Source organism: Bubalus bubalis, chromosome 5 (genome assembly GCF_019923935.1).
Source record: "Bubalus bubalis isolate 160015118507 breed Murrah chromosome 5, NDDB_SH_1, whole genome shotgun sequence".
Classification (NCBI taxonomy): domain Eukaryota; kingdom Metazoa; phylum Chordata; class Mammalia; order Artiodactyla; family Bovidae; genus Bubalus; species Bubalus bubalis.
Genome location: NC_059161.1, coordinates 77,265,898 through 77,283,042, shown reverse-complemented (window position 1 = coordinate 77,283,042; position 17,145 = coordinate 77,265,898). Strand labels below are relative to the sequence as shown.

Here is a 17,145-nt window from a genome sequence, read left to right as displayed (position 1 = left end):
CATCACCAACTCCCAGAGTTCACCCAGACTCACGTCCATCGAGTCCATGATGCCATCCAGCCATCTCATCCTCTGTCGTCCCCTTCTCTCCTCCGTCCCCAATCCCTCCCAGCATCAGAGTCTTTTCCAATGAGTCAACTCTTCACATGAGGTGGCCAAAGCACTGGAGTTTCAGCTTCAGCATCATTCCTTCCAAAGAAATCCCAGGGCTGATCTCCTTCGGACTGGTTGGATCTCCTTGCAGTCCAAGGGACTCTCAAGAGTCTTCTCCAACACCATAGTTCAAAAGCATCAATTCTTCAGCGCTCAGCCTTCTTCACAGTCCAACTCTCACATCCATACATGACCACAGGAAAAACCATAGCCTTGACTAGACGGGCCTTTGTTGGCAAAGTAATGTCTCTACTTTTGAATATGCTATCTAGGTTGGTCATAACTTTCCTTCCAAGGAGTAAGCGTCTTTTAATTTCATGGCTGCAGTCACCATCTGCAGTGATTTTGGAGCCCCCAAAAATAAAGTCTGACACTGTTTCCACTGTTTGCCCATCTATTTGCCATGAAGTGATGGGACCAAATGCCATGATCTTCGTTTTCTGAATGTTGAGCTTTAAGCCAACTTTTTCACTCTCCTCTTTCACCTTCATCAAGAGGCTTTTTAGTTCCTCTTTGCTTTCTGCCATAAGGGTGGTATCATCTGCATATCTGAGGTTATTGATATTTCTCCCAGCAATCCTTAATAAATGTTAATTCAGTTTCCTCTTTTCCTCAACAAAATGTTAGCTCCACATGAGAGCAGAGATTTTGCCTGATTTCATTCTGGATTCTCAGTTTCTATTTTGCCCACAGTAGGTGCTCAATAAATATTTGTTGGATGGACTAACTAATGAAAGTAGCTAGGTTTTGAGGCTAAAAGTGAAAAAGAATTTGTCCTAAGTTTCATAGCTAGTGAGGGAAAAACAGACCTCAGGTTTAAGGCAGGTTAGGGAGGTAGGAAAGAATCCGAAACTAAGATGAGCAGATCAAGATTCTAATTTAAATTCTTCTAACTCTCCGGGTATTGAGACCAAGGTTTTCTTTCCTGATTTCTAAAATGTAACTCCCAATTAGCCTAAGGATTAAATTAAACTGTGTGTGAATGCTCACAATAAAATATAAAGGGATATACAACACAGATATTATTAATTTTTATCTCAGTAAGTTTGTCCATTGGATGATAATCAAATGATTCTATGAGAGAATCTTGGAAGAAAGAATCTTTAGCTAAGATTTAAGTACTAAAAATATTCAACCCCAGAGGTACCACAGACATAGACTAATTTTTTCCATCTGTGCAGTTTAGGGTAGATTTGGCATACACTCAATACCAGGCAAGAAAGAAACTATGGTTTAGGCTGCTTTTAAAGTAAAAAAAAAAAAAAAAAAGGCAGAAAAAGAAACTATTTCCTTTTATAAGCATGAATGCTAGAATAGAAAAAGCCTTCATCGAGCAATTCCTCGCTCAATTCCTTCCTCAAACAGCAAGACTGTTTGATCGATGTGCTTTCCTAAGTTTTCCCACTCCCCATTTTTGTTGTAAATAATAGTTGTTTTGTATATCATGATTTATGTATTATGATCACTTCCTCTTCACCAAAGAAAAGTAATATAGGCTATTCTTTATCAGCCACATGTGACTCAGAGGTCAAATGAGCAGTTCTTTGTAAGGTAGGTTTCTTAGATTAGCAGTATATAAAGACCCGGTTTCTAGAATTAGGGATTACTCAAAACATTATGGCTTTAAGATAGGCCCCACCCAAGATGCATCACCAGAACCTGGTTTTGAGTTTGAGAAACTGACTTGAGAAAAAAGATAAAGGAACAACAACAACAAAAAGTCATAGTGGGTGAGCTGATGACTCACGGCCCCTTCCTTGAACTTCAAGAATGACAAGATAGGAGAGCATAGGGTAGTGAGGCTTCCAAGGATGACAAGATGGAAGAGGGAAGAAAGGCAGTGTCCCACTGCAGACCAGATGTTTCAAGAAAGAGAGGAAATTCAGGGCTTAAAGATTTATATATGTTCTAAGACATTCTAAGGCAACACATATAATTTCCACGGTCAAGTTGTTAAGTGCATCAAAAAAAGGATACTAGAAACTGACTCTGTGTTACCCTATGGACTGTAGCCTGCCAGGCTCCTCGGTTCATGGAATTCTCCAGGCAAGAATACTAGAGTGGATTGCCATGCCCTTCTCCAGGGGATCTTCCTGACCCAGGAAGGCGGTTTTTCCAGTAGTCATGTATGGATGTGAGAGTTGGACCATAAAGAAAGCTGAGTGCCTAAGAACTAATGCTTCTGAACTGTGGTGTTGGAGAAGACTCTCAAGAGTCCCTTGGACTGCAAGGAGATCAAACCAGTCCATCCTAAAGAAAATCAGTCCTGAATATTCATTGGAAGGACTGATGCTGAAGCTCCAATACTTTGGCCACTGGATGAGAAGAATTGACATATTGGAAAAGACCCTGATGCTGGGCAAGATTGAAGGTAGAAGGAGAAGGGGATGATAGAGGATGAGATGGTTGGATGGCATCGCCGACTCTATGGACATGAGTTTGAGTAAACTCCGGGAGTTGGTGATGGACAGGGAAGCCTGGCTACAGTCTACGGGGCCGCAGAGTCAGACACGACTGAACGACTGAACTGAGCTGAACTGACAATTCTTGGAAGGCATAGGGAACCACTTCTAGTTTACCAAATAAACCAGATACTTTTAAACTCCAGACCATTGATTTATACTGCTCTCTGCCCAGAACTCTCATCCTAGCTGGCAAGCCTCTAATGGGCTTCAAAGCCTGGCTCAAGTGGTTTTTTCTCTGTACGTTTCTTAAATTCTATTCTCTCCTACTACTCGGAATGATTATTCTTTTGTTTATGGAGTCATTGAAATTTAAGCATCCCATTCATTAAGTAGATTCATAAGGTCCTACCCTCTCGCAAACTTGCTGAATACTCCACAGGGGTATAGGTGAGCCTGTCATTGTGCAATTCTTGGCACACCATATGAGTATAATACAGGTTTGTTGAATTGATTCAAATATTATTAACAGAAGAGGACCAAAGCGTAAACAAATTTTCTAGGACTGGAGATTATGTTAGGTCTGAAAAGTGTATGTGAAATCTACATATGAGATTCAGCTTTTCAGTCTTAGCAGAGAGCATGTAATTTACTCTTATTTTTAAAAAGTGTCATGAATGTATTTCTTTATATAAAACATTATTAATTCACTTTTGGCTTAGAACTGGCCCTCCCATAACCCAGTTAGCCAAAAGGTAGCTGACTAATTTGAAATCCTCTCCAGCTGGAGTGGAAGTGCATTTGGGTTTTGCTTCAATCAGTGAAACTCTGTCTTGCTTTGCTTTTCAAACAGCCTCTCAGTCAACCATAGCCTTTGAAGGCATGAGCAGAAGGGAAGCCAGATGAGCTCTGTTGAATTCTAAAGTTGCCACATTTTCAGCTCTAGCATTAAACTTTTCTTCTCTAATTAAACAAATTAACTAAAGTAGTATATAACGTAGTATCAGTTTACTTTTTTATTTTATCCATTATGCCACCTTGTTCCTGAAATTCTTTAAGAGACGTTTGGTTAAACGAAAAAAAAAAAAAAACCAAAACACCAAACTGTTCCACACTCATCTCTTTGGTTCTTCTGGTGAACTTCTGTCAATGCTGATGGTCAGGGTGGAAGAATTTTGGAAAAGTTTTCCAGTGCTAGTAACAGCATTTCTTGAAGCATCTTTTCTCTTTATATAGCAAATGATTATGCAATGCCCACAGGTCAGTTTTACCCTAAGACTCAGTGAGTTTTTTCAGCCTTGATCAGTCACTAGGCCCTCACCTAGGGCACGGAACAAGGTAGATGTTACCCAGCATGTGTCCCAGCTAAATCAAATCATAGCTGATTCACGTCTGAAGGGGCTCAGAGGGAACAGCATGAAGATTAAGAACAGGAGCTCTGGAGTCAGTCTTCTGTCTGCGTTTGAATCTGGCCACACCTCTGGCTGGTTATGTGACCTTAGACAAGCTTCTTAACTTCTCTATGTCTCACATGTCTTATCAGTAGAAAAGAAATAATAATGGTAAGTGAATTAAATGTGTAAAGCACTTACATCGTCAGCATGCAATAAATGTTACCTCATATTATATACTTTATGTTTTTAGGCTACAATAAAAATATTTTTCTCTATATTTTTATTTAAGAAACATGGATAAAATTGAAAAATTAAAACAAGGCTGGACGTTTTTAGAACAAAACTTTATTTACAAAATCATAACTTGGTCTGTTTCGGTATTACTACTGACAAAATGCCTTTGGTTGAAATATAAGTTAAGGTGACAGACTGATTTTAGCAGTTCATAAAACAAGATACCAGCACTATCCCATTTTCCTATTCCTGTGTGCCTCTGAATACAGTTAAACAAAACAAAATTTAAAAAACCTTTATAATGTACAATGGCTTCAGCAAACCACTTCTTTAATTTTGTTTTCTAATTAAGTGTTGGGACTGAGACAACTAATCTAAAATTTTCTATTTACAGAGAAAGCTCTAGAGAATGGGATAACTTAAAGATGGAGGTTAAAAGGCTTTCACAATACAATATCCACATGACTTTATAAGAATGTAAATAAATAATATTAGTGAACAGTACATATTGAAAATCATCTGACAAATTCATTTATCCAGCATCATGCTGAGGAATCGAGAGGATTTCTCCATACATTTTAGAGTTTTATCTGCTGATTCACAGTCTTGCTCCATATTAACATAGTTATCGCCAATATAACACGTGATAACCAGTACCCATGGAAACCAAATTTTTATTTTTAAAAATTCTCTGCTAAGCTTTACTTCCCAGCTGTGCTTCAAATATATATACATGCTTATATGCATGGACTATGCATGGATATAAGCATGGTGGTAAACGTGTGGGTATTTAATGTCCCTTATTCAGGAATGTAAAATTAATGGCATCTGACATCTAACTGTAAGAAAAACTCGCCCAGATTGGAAGATAGCGGAACAACATGTAAAAGATTCTTCTACTTGAATTTAAGAATACATCTATACTGGGAAGAGGGGTGGAGAGACAAAGGGTAGAAGTAGAAGCAAATGTAGAAGAAAAGAACTACATTGGTTCAATAAACTCAGGTAATTAATTTGAGACAACAAATAAATAAATCAACAAATGCTCCATTTTTGTCTTCTGAAAAAAGAAATCATTGACAAATCCTTACTAACAATTTTTAAATTGGTCCATTAATATATTTTTTACAAAAGAAAAAGTTATAATATTACATATTGAATATATCATAATTGTAGTCATCTAATACACTCCTCCGCTGAGATATCTAACACGTCTTCATCTGTATTCTCTTCTACCTCTGGCAAGTTGCCCCAAAGTAGGAAATTTACACCTGAAAACAAAAGGTCACAAAATTATTTTGTGCTGACTACTGTCACAACTCAGAACAAGATATATAAAACCTTTTATGTTAACATTCTTATATGAAATCATAGTGTTAGCAGTTAAGAGAAAAGCTAATAAAAAATGAACTGCAAATAACATGATTGATACCTAGATATTAAAACTATGTAACATCTAGAACATAACCATTCTTTAAACCCTTTTAATTAAGGGCTTCAATTCTAGAATCTTGGAACTCAAAACGATCTCAGGAGTTGATTTACTCAAACCTTGCCTCCAGCTACATTATGTCATAATCACTCTACACTGATAATTTTCAAATCTATTTTAATGATTTTTAAGAATGGAAATCTCATAAGATCTTTTTAGATTAAATGTCTCTTTGGAGGATGCATGGAAAGACTTGAATAAGTTTCCCCATCTCCTCAACAAGGATGGAGCTGCTGGTGCCTTTCTTCTGGTTAAAAAAAGTAGGGTTTTGGAGCCAGTTATAATATGAACTAGGCTGCCCTGGTGGCTTAGGTGGTAAAGAATCCACCTGTAATGCTTGAGACTTGGGTTCAAACCCTAGGTTGGGAAGATCCCCTGGAGAAGGGAATGGCTACCCACTTCAGTATTCTTACCTGGAGAATTGCAAGGCCAGAGGAGCCTGGTGAGCTACAGTTCATGGGGTCGCAAAGAGTCAGATACGATCAAGCGACTAACACACACACACACACACACACATTGTATTAGAACTTGAAAGCACTAAGTTGAAAAAAAATACTATGATTAACTGACATCTTGGAGAGCCAATAAGAAAGCAAATCTCAACTGTCCAGTTGCCAGTATGGACCCAGGGAGGACTCAGCAACTCTGGATATCCGCACTACACAGTGGGCTTCCCTGGTGGCTCAGGTGGTAAAGAATACGCCTGCAAAGCAGGAGACCCAGGTTTGATCCCTGGGGTGGGAAAATACCCTGGAGAAGGGAATGGCAACCCACTCCAGTATTCTTGCCTAGGAAATCCCATGGACAGAGTCCTAGTGGGCTATACAGTTCATGAGGTGACAGAGTCAGACACGACTTAGTGAGTAACACTTTGACACTGACGTGAGATAGTGGCCACACGGTGGAATGGAATGAGCCAGGGTTTGGAGATTTGGTTTCAATCCAGTTTCCACCACTAACAGTATAATGGATGTGTTTACTACTTTAACTACAAATGTATATAACCATAGGCAATATACATTATTATTTTGTGTATCTAAATTTTTACATTATAGTATTATATGTATCTCTTCTAATTTGCTTTTTTCTTTCAATATTATGTTTTTGAGATCTGCCTATGTCCATATGTGTAGATTTAGCTTATTTAGCTCATTTCTTTTTATTTCTGTTGGACATTCTGTTGTATGAATTAAAAAAAAAATACAATCTTAAATTTAGCCCATCATTCATCCTTTTCTCTAACCGTCCATTTTGCACAGGTGCCCAAGGAGACACGCACAAAGATGTGCACAGCTACATTGTTAAACAGTGAAAACAATTAACTGTCTCTCTTGGTTGAGATACTGGAACTTAACCAGGCAAGAAATTAGCATCTACTTGATGCATAATGATGTCTATCATATTATTTTATATAATTTTTGTATGTTTGAATCATTTACAATAAAAGCACTTCTTTTCCCCCAAGAATGAATGATGTTTTGCTTTTGAACAGATGACAGGATAGTAAGGAATCTCTAGGCTGAAATCTAAGGGACAATTAGAATGCATAAAGGTAAATGGAGAGCTGAACACAACCTATGTTTGAGGGCATTTGCCAATTCCAGGGAATCTGAACTGAGGTCTCCCAAGCCCCCTCAAGAGAGTCTCAGGAAATCAGGTCTACATGTGAAGGCTAACCTAGAACATAGACTTCCTGGGGCCCTTTCAGTCTAAACAGTCTAGAATCTTATAAAGCTTGTGTACAGATTCCTGTGATGTTGCTGATTCAGGTGATTCAAGGATAGTTGCAATGCCATGAGCAATTGTTTTATATGAAGCATCTAGAAAAATCTTCCTTCAAATCATAATATTAGGGTTACAGAGGAGAAGTTTGATATTCTTGGAGTCAATACTCAGAGACATGAATGGCTCGGCACAATTAGTTCAAAGGAGAAAAAAATAAACTGAGAGACTGGATCTCACAGAAGCAGCACCTTCCTTTCTCTGTTAAGAAGGAGGAAGGAAATCCTGTGATACATCTGTTTCTCATGGATTAGATTCAATGCAAATGGAAAAATGCTGGGCTTTTCTCTTTGAAAAATTGACCAATATTAAAAAGTAAATCAAAACTGAAAAACCTCCACCCCATGTTTTGAATTCTATGAAGCAGGAAAAACAGTATCAAAGTAGAAACTTCCTTTAATATGTTCCATGAGCAACACAAACGTAAAACTGGAGGCCTAAATTAGGAGCCTATATCTCACTTAGGGGAGTTCAGAGAAGTCTTCGCTCAAAAATGGCCTTCTTAACATTCTAGAGCCTTAAATTAAGGCCTCCAAATGATGGGTTGAGAGTCACAAATGAAAGTCAGGTGATTTTTTTTTTTAAAAAAGGGTCTATCAAAACCCAAGCATAATTGAAAGGTTTCAAGACCCTAACAACCCAGCTAACAACTCAAGATCTCGTAGTCTGTGAAGGCAAGTCATACTTAAAAAAAGAAAAAAAAAATATATTTTAAGTTCTGAAGAAAACTAAAACATACATTTAAAAACCTGAGAATGTTAGTGCCAAATTAGATTGTCACATTACTTGAACTTTTTATGTAAACTAAAGTTCTATAAACTTTAGTTCCCACTAAAAAAAGTCTCACTAAAAGTCACCTTGGTGTATTAAGCAGGTATTAGACACTGAGAACATGTGTCCTATAGCAAAACTGACAGGTTGCAGACAATATAAAATGTATTATGTAGATATGCTTTAAGAATTTGTTGTATATTTTTCTACTAATCAGTTCAACATATTGGTATTAAATATTTTCCTTGACTAAACTTTCATCATAATTTATTAATATAGATGTCAAAATGTCTATTTTTATCCTGAAGCAACATCACCAAACACAGTTCACCTAGTTATCCTTCCCCCCAGCTCCCAGTGACCCTAGCCTCTTTCCTTTACTTAAACACACACACCCATACATACAATTGGCTGACAAATCTAAATTATTCCAAAATTTTCTGGAGCCATATTATATATCAAAGCAGCAATTTAGAGCAATTAAAATATTAATTTTAAAAGACGAAGAAATCCAGCCAAGTTTGAGGTTCTTAAATATGATGTTGAAAACAGAAATGCAAAGAAAGGCAATGCCAAAGAATGCTCAAACTACCGTACAATTGCACTCATCTCACACGCTAGTAAAGTAATGCTCAAAATTCTCCAAACCAGGCTTTAGCAATATGTGAACTTCCAGATGTTCAGGGTGGTTTTAGAAAAGGCAAAGGAACCAGAGATCAAATTGCCAACATCTGCTGGATCATCGAAAAAGCAAGAGAGTTCCAGAAAAACATCTATTTCTGCTTTATTGACTATGCCAAAGCCTTCGACTGTGTGGATCACAATAAACTGTGGAAAATTCTGAAAGAGATGGGAATACCAGACCACCTGACCTGCCTCTTGAGAAATTTGTATGCAGGTCAGGAAGCAATGGTTAGAACTGGACATGGAACAACAGACTGGTTCCAAATAGGAAAAGGAGTACATCAAGGCTGTATATTGTCACTCTACTTATTTAACTTATATGCAGAGCACATCATGAGAAACACTGGGCTGGAGGAAGCACAAGCTGGGATCAAAATTGCCAGGAGAAATATCAATAACCTCAGATATGCAGATGACACCACCCTTATGGCAGAAAGTGAAGAAGAACTAAAGAGTCTCTTGATGAAAGTGAAAGAGGAGAGTGAAAAAGTTGGCTTTAAGCTCAACATCCAGAAAACTAAGATCACGGCATCTGGTCCCATCACTTCATGGCAAATAGATGGTGAAACAGTGAAAACAGTGGCTGACTTTATTTTTCTGGGCTCCAAAATCACTGCAGATGGTGACTGCAGCCATGAAATTAAAAGACGCTTGCTCCTTGGAAGGAAAGTTATGACCAACCTAGATAGCATATTCAAAAGCAGAGACATTACTTTGCCAACAGAGGTCTGTCCAGTCAAGGCTATGGTTTTTCCTGTGGTCATGTATGGATGTGAGAGTTGGACTATAAAGAAAGCTGAGTGCAGAAGAATTGATGCTTTTGAACTGTGGTGTTGGAGAAGACTCTTGAGAGTTCCTTGGACTGCAAGGAGATCCAATCAGTCCATCCTAAAGGAGATCAGTCCTGGGTGTTCATTGGAAGGATTGATGTTGAAACTGAAACTCCAATACTTCAGCCACCTGATGCGAAGAGCTGACTCATTGGGAAAGACCCTGATGCTCGGAAAGATTGAGAGCAGGAGGAGAAGGGGATGACAGAGGATGAGATGGATGGATGGCATCACCAACTCAATGGACATGGGTTTGGGTACACTCTGGGAGTTGGTGATGGACAGGGAGGCCTGGCATGCTGCAGTTCAAGGGGTCGCAAAGAGTCAGACACGACTGAGCAACTGAACTGAACTGAACTGAAATATGATCTTTAAAACAGAAATGCAATGAGTTCTGGCTAGTATTTGTTTCTATAAGTAAATGTTTGGGATAAAATTTTCGAAGTTCTACTCTAGTGGATACAACCCAGGTGAGAAAGTCTCAGATGGGATCCTGAAATGATCTATGGAGAGGTTCACTCAAATATTGATAGACAAATGTTACAGGAATTAAATTGTTTCTTACCAGTAGAGTCTAGTCTGTTAATACCATAAACTGCCTGGCTGTGAAACATCCAGAAGTGTCCGTTGTTGCAGGAAAGAAGGCAGGAACAACATGGAACAATCACGTGATAACCTACAATGTTCCCACTAAAAAGGAAAGTAAATATTATTATATACAAGGTAATATCTGACCATGCAAACCTTTTAATGTGCTAATGTAAATAGACAGACCATATAAAGATCTCATTTCCTCCTAACAACCTCGTTTTCTGGGATCTTTGGGATGGGAGTTACTCTGATAATAGTTAAGAGTTCTACTGTCAAGTGGGAAAAGAGTCTTTAATGAAATAATAGTAACATTCTCAATTTCTTTGTTAGTATTGTTTTATGCATTGTCCCTTCAGAAGTTAGTTTCTAGTTGCCCTAAGCTTGTGATTAGTCCAAAATTGATGGGCTGTACAGACAAAATACATTAAATAAACCTTGATGTGTGGATAAAAGGTTTTTGCTCTGCCCAGGACTATGGTAAATTGGGTTCTTATATGTTTCAGCTCCATGCCAGCACCTAAAAACTGTTTCAACAGATGGAGGAGTAGGAAGACAGCATGAGCCCATGAAAACTGAACACAAGCTGGCTGCTCTAATTTTAGTCTCAGTGTTTTTGAAGGAATTCAGAAATAAAGCATATCCACAGCTCCTAGAGAAAGTCACAAAAGTTTTTACTGTCTCCAGGGTTATCCTTCTTATTAGAAATACCTCACTCTTCCATAGGTTTTTCTTCCCTATCTGATCACTTTAAATAGACTGAATATACAGGGAACATTTTAGCTAGCACTGTTTTGTTTTTTAAATGACAACATGAACTGCTTATACCTTGAGTTGTAAAAATTCCTATTACAGCTTGTTCCCACCCTATGAAATGTGAGTCAGTCATTTTTGTGACGCCCTATAAAAACTACTGTAAAAGGTACCAGTCCACCTAAAACATATTCTAATCATAATCTTCTTGAAAGGCAAACGAATGAAAGCAAAAGTTGTTCTTGCATTAGACTGACAGTTATTTGTAAGGCTATATTACAAGAATAAATTCTACAGCTTTAATTACCACCCATATTCATTCATTCATCCACTCATACCGCTAATATTTACAGAACATCTACTATGTGTTAGGCACTGTTCTAGGTGCTAGGAATAAAGTCCTTGTGTTCATGGAGCTAACATTCTTGTAGGTACACCTCAGATCATTTTGCTCCCTTATTAAAACTCCTTCAATGGCTTTCCATTGGCCAAAAATGAAAACCCAAAGACCTTTCCTACCAAAGTTTGAAAGTGAAAGTGAAAATCGCTCAGTTGTGCCGACTCTTTGGGACCCCATGGACTATATAGTCCATGGAATTCTCCAGGCCAGAATACTGGAGTGGGTAACCTTTCCCTCCCCCAGGGGATCTTCCCAATCCAGGGATCGAACCCAGGTCTCCTTCATTGCAGGCGGATTCTTTACCAGCTGAGCCACAAGGGAAGCCCAAGAATACTGGAGTGGGTAGCCTATCCCTTCTCCAAACCAGAGTGTAGATCTGTGCTATCCAAAATGTGACTACTGAGCACTTGAATTGGCTAGCCTGAATTGAAATGTGCTGGAAGTATAAAAAATAAACTTGATTTCAAAGACTAAGAATAAAAAATAAGACTGTAAAAATATTTCATTAATAATTTTTCATGTTAGTTACATATTGAAATGATAATACTTGGATAATGGATATTTAGGTTAAGTAAAATATCCAATAAAATTAATTTCAGGACTTCCTTGGTAGTCTAGTGGTTAAGAATCCACCTGCTAATGCAGGGGACATGGGTTTGATCCCTGGTCTAGAAGATTCCACATGCTGTGGGGCAGCTAAGCTGTGTGCTGCAAGTACTAGGCCATGCTCTAGAGCTCACAAGCCGCAGCTCCTAGCCTGCGTTCTAGAGCTCACGGGCCCCAGATGCTGAGCCTGAGCGCTAACACTACTGAAGTCAGTGCGCCTCAGAGCCCGTGCTCCACAGCAAGAGACGCCACCACAATGAGAAGCCTGCACACCACATCTAGAGAGTAGCCCCTCTCGCTGTAGCTAAAGAAAGCCCGTGTGCAGCAGTGAAGGCCCAGTGCAGCCGAACATAAATTAAAAACAATAAAATGTTTTAAAAATAGATTTCATTTGTTTTTATAAAAAATAAAAAGAAGTGACTTGAAATTTTAAAATTACATATGTGGCTTGCACACCTCTACTTGATGGTGTTGCTCTGGACTATCTGGATTCTGAGTACATCTCTAATCTACCCAAACTCTCTCACCTAATGTTCACAATGTCTCAACCACACTGGCCATTGTCTTTCTATTAGTTGATATGTTCTTCTTGCCTTGGCTGTTCCCTCTGCCTAGAACATTCTTCCTTTGGCTCCATCTTTGCTCAGTTTTTAGGATTCAATTCCAATGTTAATTTCCCTGACCATGTTATCTAAAATAACTCTTACCTACTCTCACAACCTTTATTCTTCTCTATCATTTATTATTATTATTTCCTTTGGAGTACTTCCCACCCTATTCAAGATCTTATTTATTTAAATATCTTATTGAAAGATTGATTGATGGCCTTCCTACCAGAATAAAATGTTCAAAGGTCTTTGATTTTGTCTTCTTTATTGCTGGATTTCAGCCTCTAGAACAATGATGAGCACGTGGTAGGACCTCAATAGACAGTTTAAATGAATGAATGAAAGAAATTAGTCATGACCACACAAAGAGTTTGCTAATTCAAATGATCAAAATTTATAATCCAAATCCTATTTAAATGAGAAAATCTCAACTGTTTTTTCCCTAGGATTGAATCCCATAGGATTAATAATACTCAAGTCTGTTTGCCTCTCAAAAAATTACAGTAATAGCTTTCATCTGAGTTGTAATTTATAGTTTACCAAGCCTTTTAACATTCATAATTCACTTGATATTCACAACAACTCTATAGGTAAATACAAAAAATATTTTAATTTTTATCTCAAGATATCTTCTTGAGATAAAAATTAAATAAGGAAACAGAGGTTCAGAGGTTTAAGACATTTACTCAAGGTAATAAGGATAGGGCCAAGGCTCAAACCTGACTTTTATTACTGTAAATCTAAGTGTTTCCCCCACCCCCCAAACTACACTGCCATTTTCTGAAAGTTAAAGCAGGTATTTGTTAATGCACTTTGAAAAATTGTAAAGTCATATACAAATATAAAGTGAATTAAGACTCTTTTAAAAGACAGTTCTAAGTAACAAATGGTTTTTCAACTGTTCACTGCATGGGTGATAACCACTGCTTGATGCAGCCCACTGAACCTTTCTCTGTACTTCAGTGTCAACATTCATCTCCCAAACCCAGGGCTATTTGGAGTATTGCCACACGTTACCATTTTAAACATGCGATGTCCTTCAGTTTACATTTGCAGATTTCAGTGAAATAGCATCTTCCAATGAAGTCCACTGCACTAGATGGAAAAGTTTAGAGATAGTCAAATGTACTTTTAAAAGAATGTTGTGAAAAACATAAAGTAAAATTTGCTATTTTAACCATTTTTAAGTGGATAGTTCGTGTTAAGTGTATTCACATTTTTTTGTGCAACAAATCTACAAGTTTTTTCATCTTGCAAAACTGAAAGTCTATACCAATTAAATAACAATTCTTCATTTCCCTCTTCCCCCAGAACCTGGCCACCACCATTCTACTTTCTGTTTCTATGAATATGACTACTTTAGATACCGCAGATAAGTGGAATAATACAGTATTTGTCTTTTTGTGATTGACTTATTTTTCTTAGCATAACATCTTCAAGGTCCATCCATGTAACATGTAAGAGGCAGGATATCCTTCCTTTTAAAGGATGGATAATATTTCATTATATGCATATACCACATTTTGTTTATTCATTCATTGCTGTACATTTGGGCTGCTTCAACCTCTTGATTATTGCGAACAATAAGAACTTGAGTGTGCAGATATTTCTTCTAGATCTTGCACTAAATTCTTTTGGATATATACTCAGAAGTGGGATCGTTGGATCATATGGTAAATCTACTTTCAAGTTTTTGAGGAATCGCCATGTTATTTTCCCTAGTAGTGGCATCACTTCACATTCCGACCAACAGTGCGCTAGGGTTCCGATTTTTCCACACCCTTGCCACAATATGTACTTTTGATTGTGATTTGGCATGAATTTTATAGACGGGAGCTGAAAGGGACACTAAGAGAAATTGTAAGAGAACTATAGTATATGTTGCAAGGGTAAATAAATATTTGTGAGCTCACTATAAATATGACCAACCTTCCATTCAAAAAATCTTATGCATTCATTGGTTCACACACATCTTAGTACGTTAATCCAACACCATTGTAAGCCTTACATGGAAGAGTAGTAAGGAGAAATGACTTGGTCATATTAACAGTTCACATATGTGAGCCCTCCTTATAACTATTCTATACTTACCATAGCTAGTGCAAAGACAAATGGATTAATATTTAAAACTGTTGTTTCTGTATGTGTTACTGAAAAGAAAAAGCAAAAAATCACTGAAATTTTGCAATGTAGGGTCCAGATTTATTGTCTAGTGCTTTTTCTTTTTGCAACACATACACACACAGACAGAGGTAGTTATAATAATCCATTTATCTCTATACTAAATGAGGGCCTTTAGCTTTGCCATTATGCATGACTACACTCAAACCAATGCAGATAAGATTTCAAGGGAGGAACGTTCACAGCTTTGAGTATATTTAATTTTTAAAAAGTTTCTATCATCATCATGAAATTCATTTTAAAGTATTCTGTTTATCGGTGTGCTTCATCTGGCTCTGTGTCTAAAGAAGAGCTGTCCATGTATATTTTGGATAATTTCTCTTTTGCTTTTGTGACAAAGTTTCAATAAGGAGTAAAATCTTGAAAACCATGTATAGGCACATACATGTTGACTATAGAAAGTACCTTTTTGAGTTAGAAAAAAGTATATTTAAATCAAATAAAGTGGCTATTTTTCTAAACAGGACGCAAATTCTTAAAGATTCTACACCCAAAAGTGGGTAGTGACTGAAAACAGAATTTAAAAGGATATAAGTATGCAAACAAATGCATAATATCTAAAGTAGGCCTTATGGGAGACACAGATTATTTTAGGGCTGTCTCTATTTCATCCCATAAAGATCTGTATTACTTGCTCATTCAGAGTGAGGGAGATTACAAGGAAAGAGTATTGAATTAGGTGGACAACGGATCTGATTCAGCATGCCCATTGTCCCCCCAAAAAAGGTAGAAAACTAGGAAATGTTTTTTGGAGTAAAAGTTTATGAATAAAAACAAAAAACTTAAATGATCTTTCTTCTCCAGCAGTACAGAGAATCTTGCTTAAATTACCTAGCCTCTCAAGTCATGGACTTGATCCAGTGAGAGGTTGGTTGGGTAGGGCCAGGGATTCAACTTAAGGGATCACATGACTATAATTGAACTAGAAACATTACATCAGGACTGACCACTCTGGTTAAACCACAGACTTTGTCCAGACAGTCTGCCCCCTTAGTTAAACTCCAAGGGGGATCATCAGACTGTTGGGAGTGGCTGGAACACCAAAATGATAACCTCCTTGTTGACTCCGAGAGGTTCAAGCCATACACTTTTCCCATTTAGTTAAAGGCTACCGTTGCCCGCCACTAGCATGACTTACTTGGTAGGAGGGATGTCTGTAGAGAAAAGGTCTATTTCAGTGTCAGCCAGCAAAACAGCCTTCATTCCCCTAGAGCTGAGCACTTGTTTACAGAATTTGCAACACAGGATGGACACGCGCCGGTCCTTGAAACTACAGCTGCTGGTAGACATGGCGTCTCGGAAGGATGAGGTGTGGGATTTTGGAGCAATACCCTCCCTAGTTTGATTCTCCCAGGCTAAAAAGCAAATTGTGAGGCCTCGAGCTTTTCTAAGCCCGAAAATTGAGAAGGATATGAGTTCTTTTCTGTTTTCCCCTTCGAGGGTAAAAGTAATATTTATTGAGTAGGAACAGAGAAGCAACAATTTTGCCTTTCTCTTTAACTTTCGGGGGGAAGGGAGAGGAGTTTGAAGTGGGGAGCAGGCAAACTGCAAGGTGCCTCGGGGAACTTCTCTACAGTTTTCCTGTCCTATTTGAAGGATCGTCTGTTCTTTAGTTCCTTTTGCAATTCCCTTAGCTTCTCGCCGACAGGCTTTTATCTACAGGTTCCTACTCAAGCCCCCTCGCTCGGAGCGCTCCGATTCCTCTCTCGGATACGGGGCTAAGGTTCCCTACCCACGTCTCCTCTGTGGAAATCTTTCTCCTCTCCTCAGGATTCAGAAACCTCCTCAGTTTTTCCCACAGGCGAGTGTGGGTATCCCTTAACCCTCCCGCCACCCTCCTCCTCTCTGCCAGTTCGCGAGACCCCGGCTTCACTTCTTTCCTGGCACAGCCCCCAGGCTTCAGCGTGCGGGGTCTCGCGTCGTTCCTCCTGCGTCTCCCTCCCCTCAGCTTTCCCTCGCGGCTCCCGCCGATCCCTCGTCTTTCCCGAGCGGCCGCTCCAGAGTGCGGGGGGCTGTCGGCAGGGCGGGGCAGAGGTCTCTTTGCGGGTTCGGTCGGCGTTGGGGGGTCTCTGCCACCGCACACGTCGCTTTTTGCTCGCTCTTCCGCTCTCGGGCTTTCCAACCCGCTGTCAGTTTGAATCGGCCGGCGCCGTGCACCGATTGGGAGAACTAGAGTTCGCCCACGTCCCGCATTGGAAGGCTCGGGGGCCGCGATCTCAGTGGCCAGGAACGCCGACGCCCCGCCCCAGTAACGGTGCCTAGATAAA

At 38.8% G+C, this 17,145-nt stretch overlaps 1 protein-coding gene across 1 annotated transcript; it reads right to left on the bottom strand.

Moving 5' to 3' along the window:
• Positions 1 to 4,274: 4,274 nt before the first annotated feature.
• On the bottom strand, positions 4,275 to 17,004 carry FAM72A (family with sequence similarity 72 member A). The gene is made up of 4 exons (XM_006052795.3): positions 16,017 to 17,004; positions 13,715 to 13,792; positions 10,308 to 10,432; positions 4,275 to 5,454 (listed from the first exon to the last, which is right to left on the bottom strand). The coding sequence occupies exons 1-4, from the start codon at positions 16,166 to 16,168 to the stop codon at positions 5,360 to 5,362; spliced, it is 450 nt and encodes a 149-aa protein (XP_006052857.1). The 5' UTR covers positions 16,169 to 17,004; the 3' UTR covers positions 4,275 to 5,359.
• Between the last annotated feature and the right edge of the window lie 141 nt (positions 17,005 to 17,145).

Bases quoted from the DNA above. Each gene is read 5' to 3' on its own strand.
- FAM72A (XM_006052795.3), bottom strand. From the start codon at position 16,168: ATGTCTACCAGCAGCTGTAGTTTCAAGGACCGGCGCGTGTCCATCCTG. The intron at 10,433-13,714 runs GTAACGTGTGGC...TTTCCTTTTTAG, and splicing joins GACATCGCATGTTTAAAATG to TGGGAACATTGTAGGTTATC. The intron at 5,455-10,307 runs GTAAGAAACAAT...TTTTGTTTTCAG, and splicing joins TAACAGACTAGACTCTACTG to GTGTAAATTTCCTACTTTGG.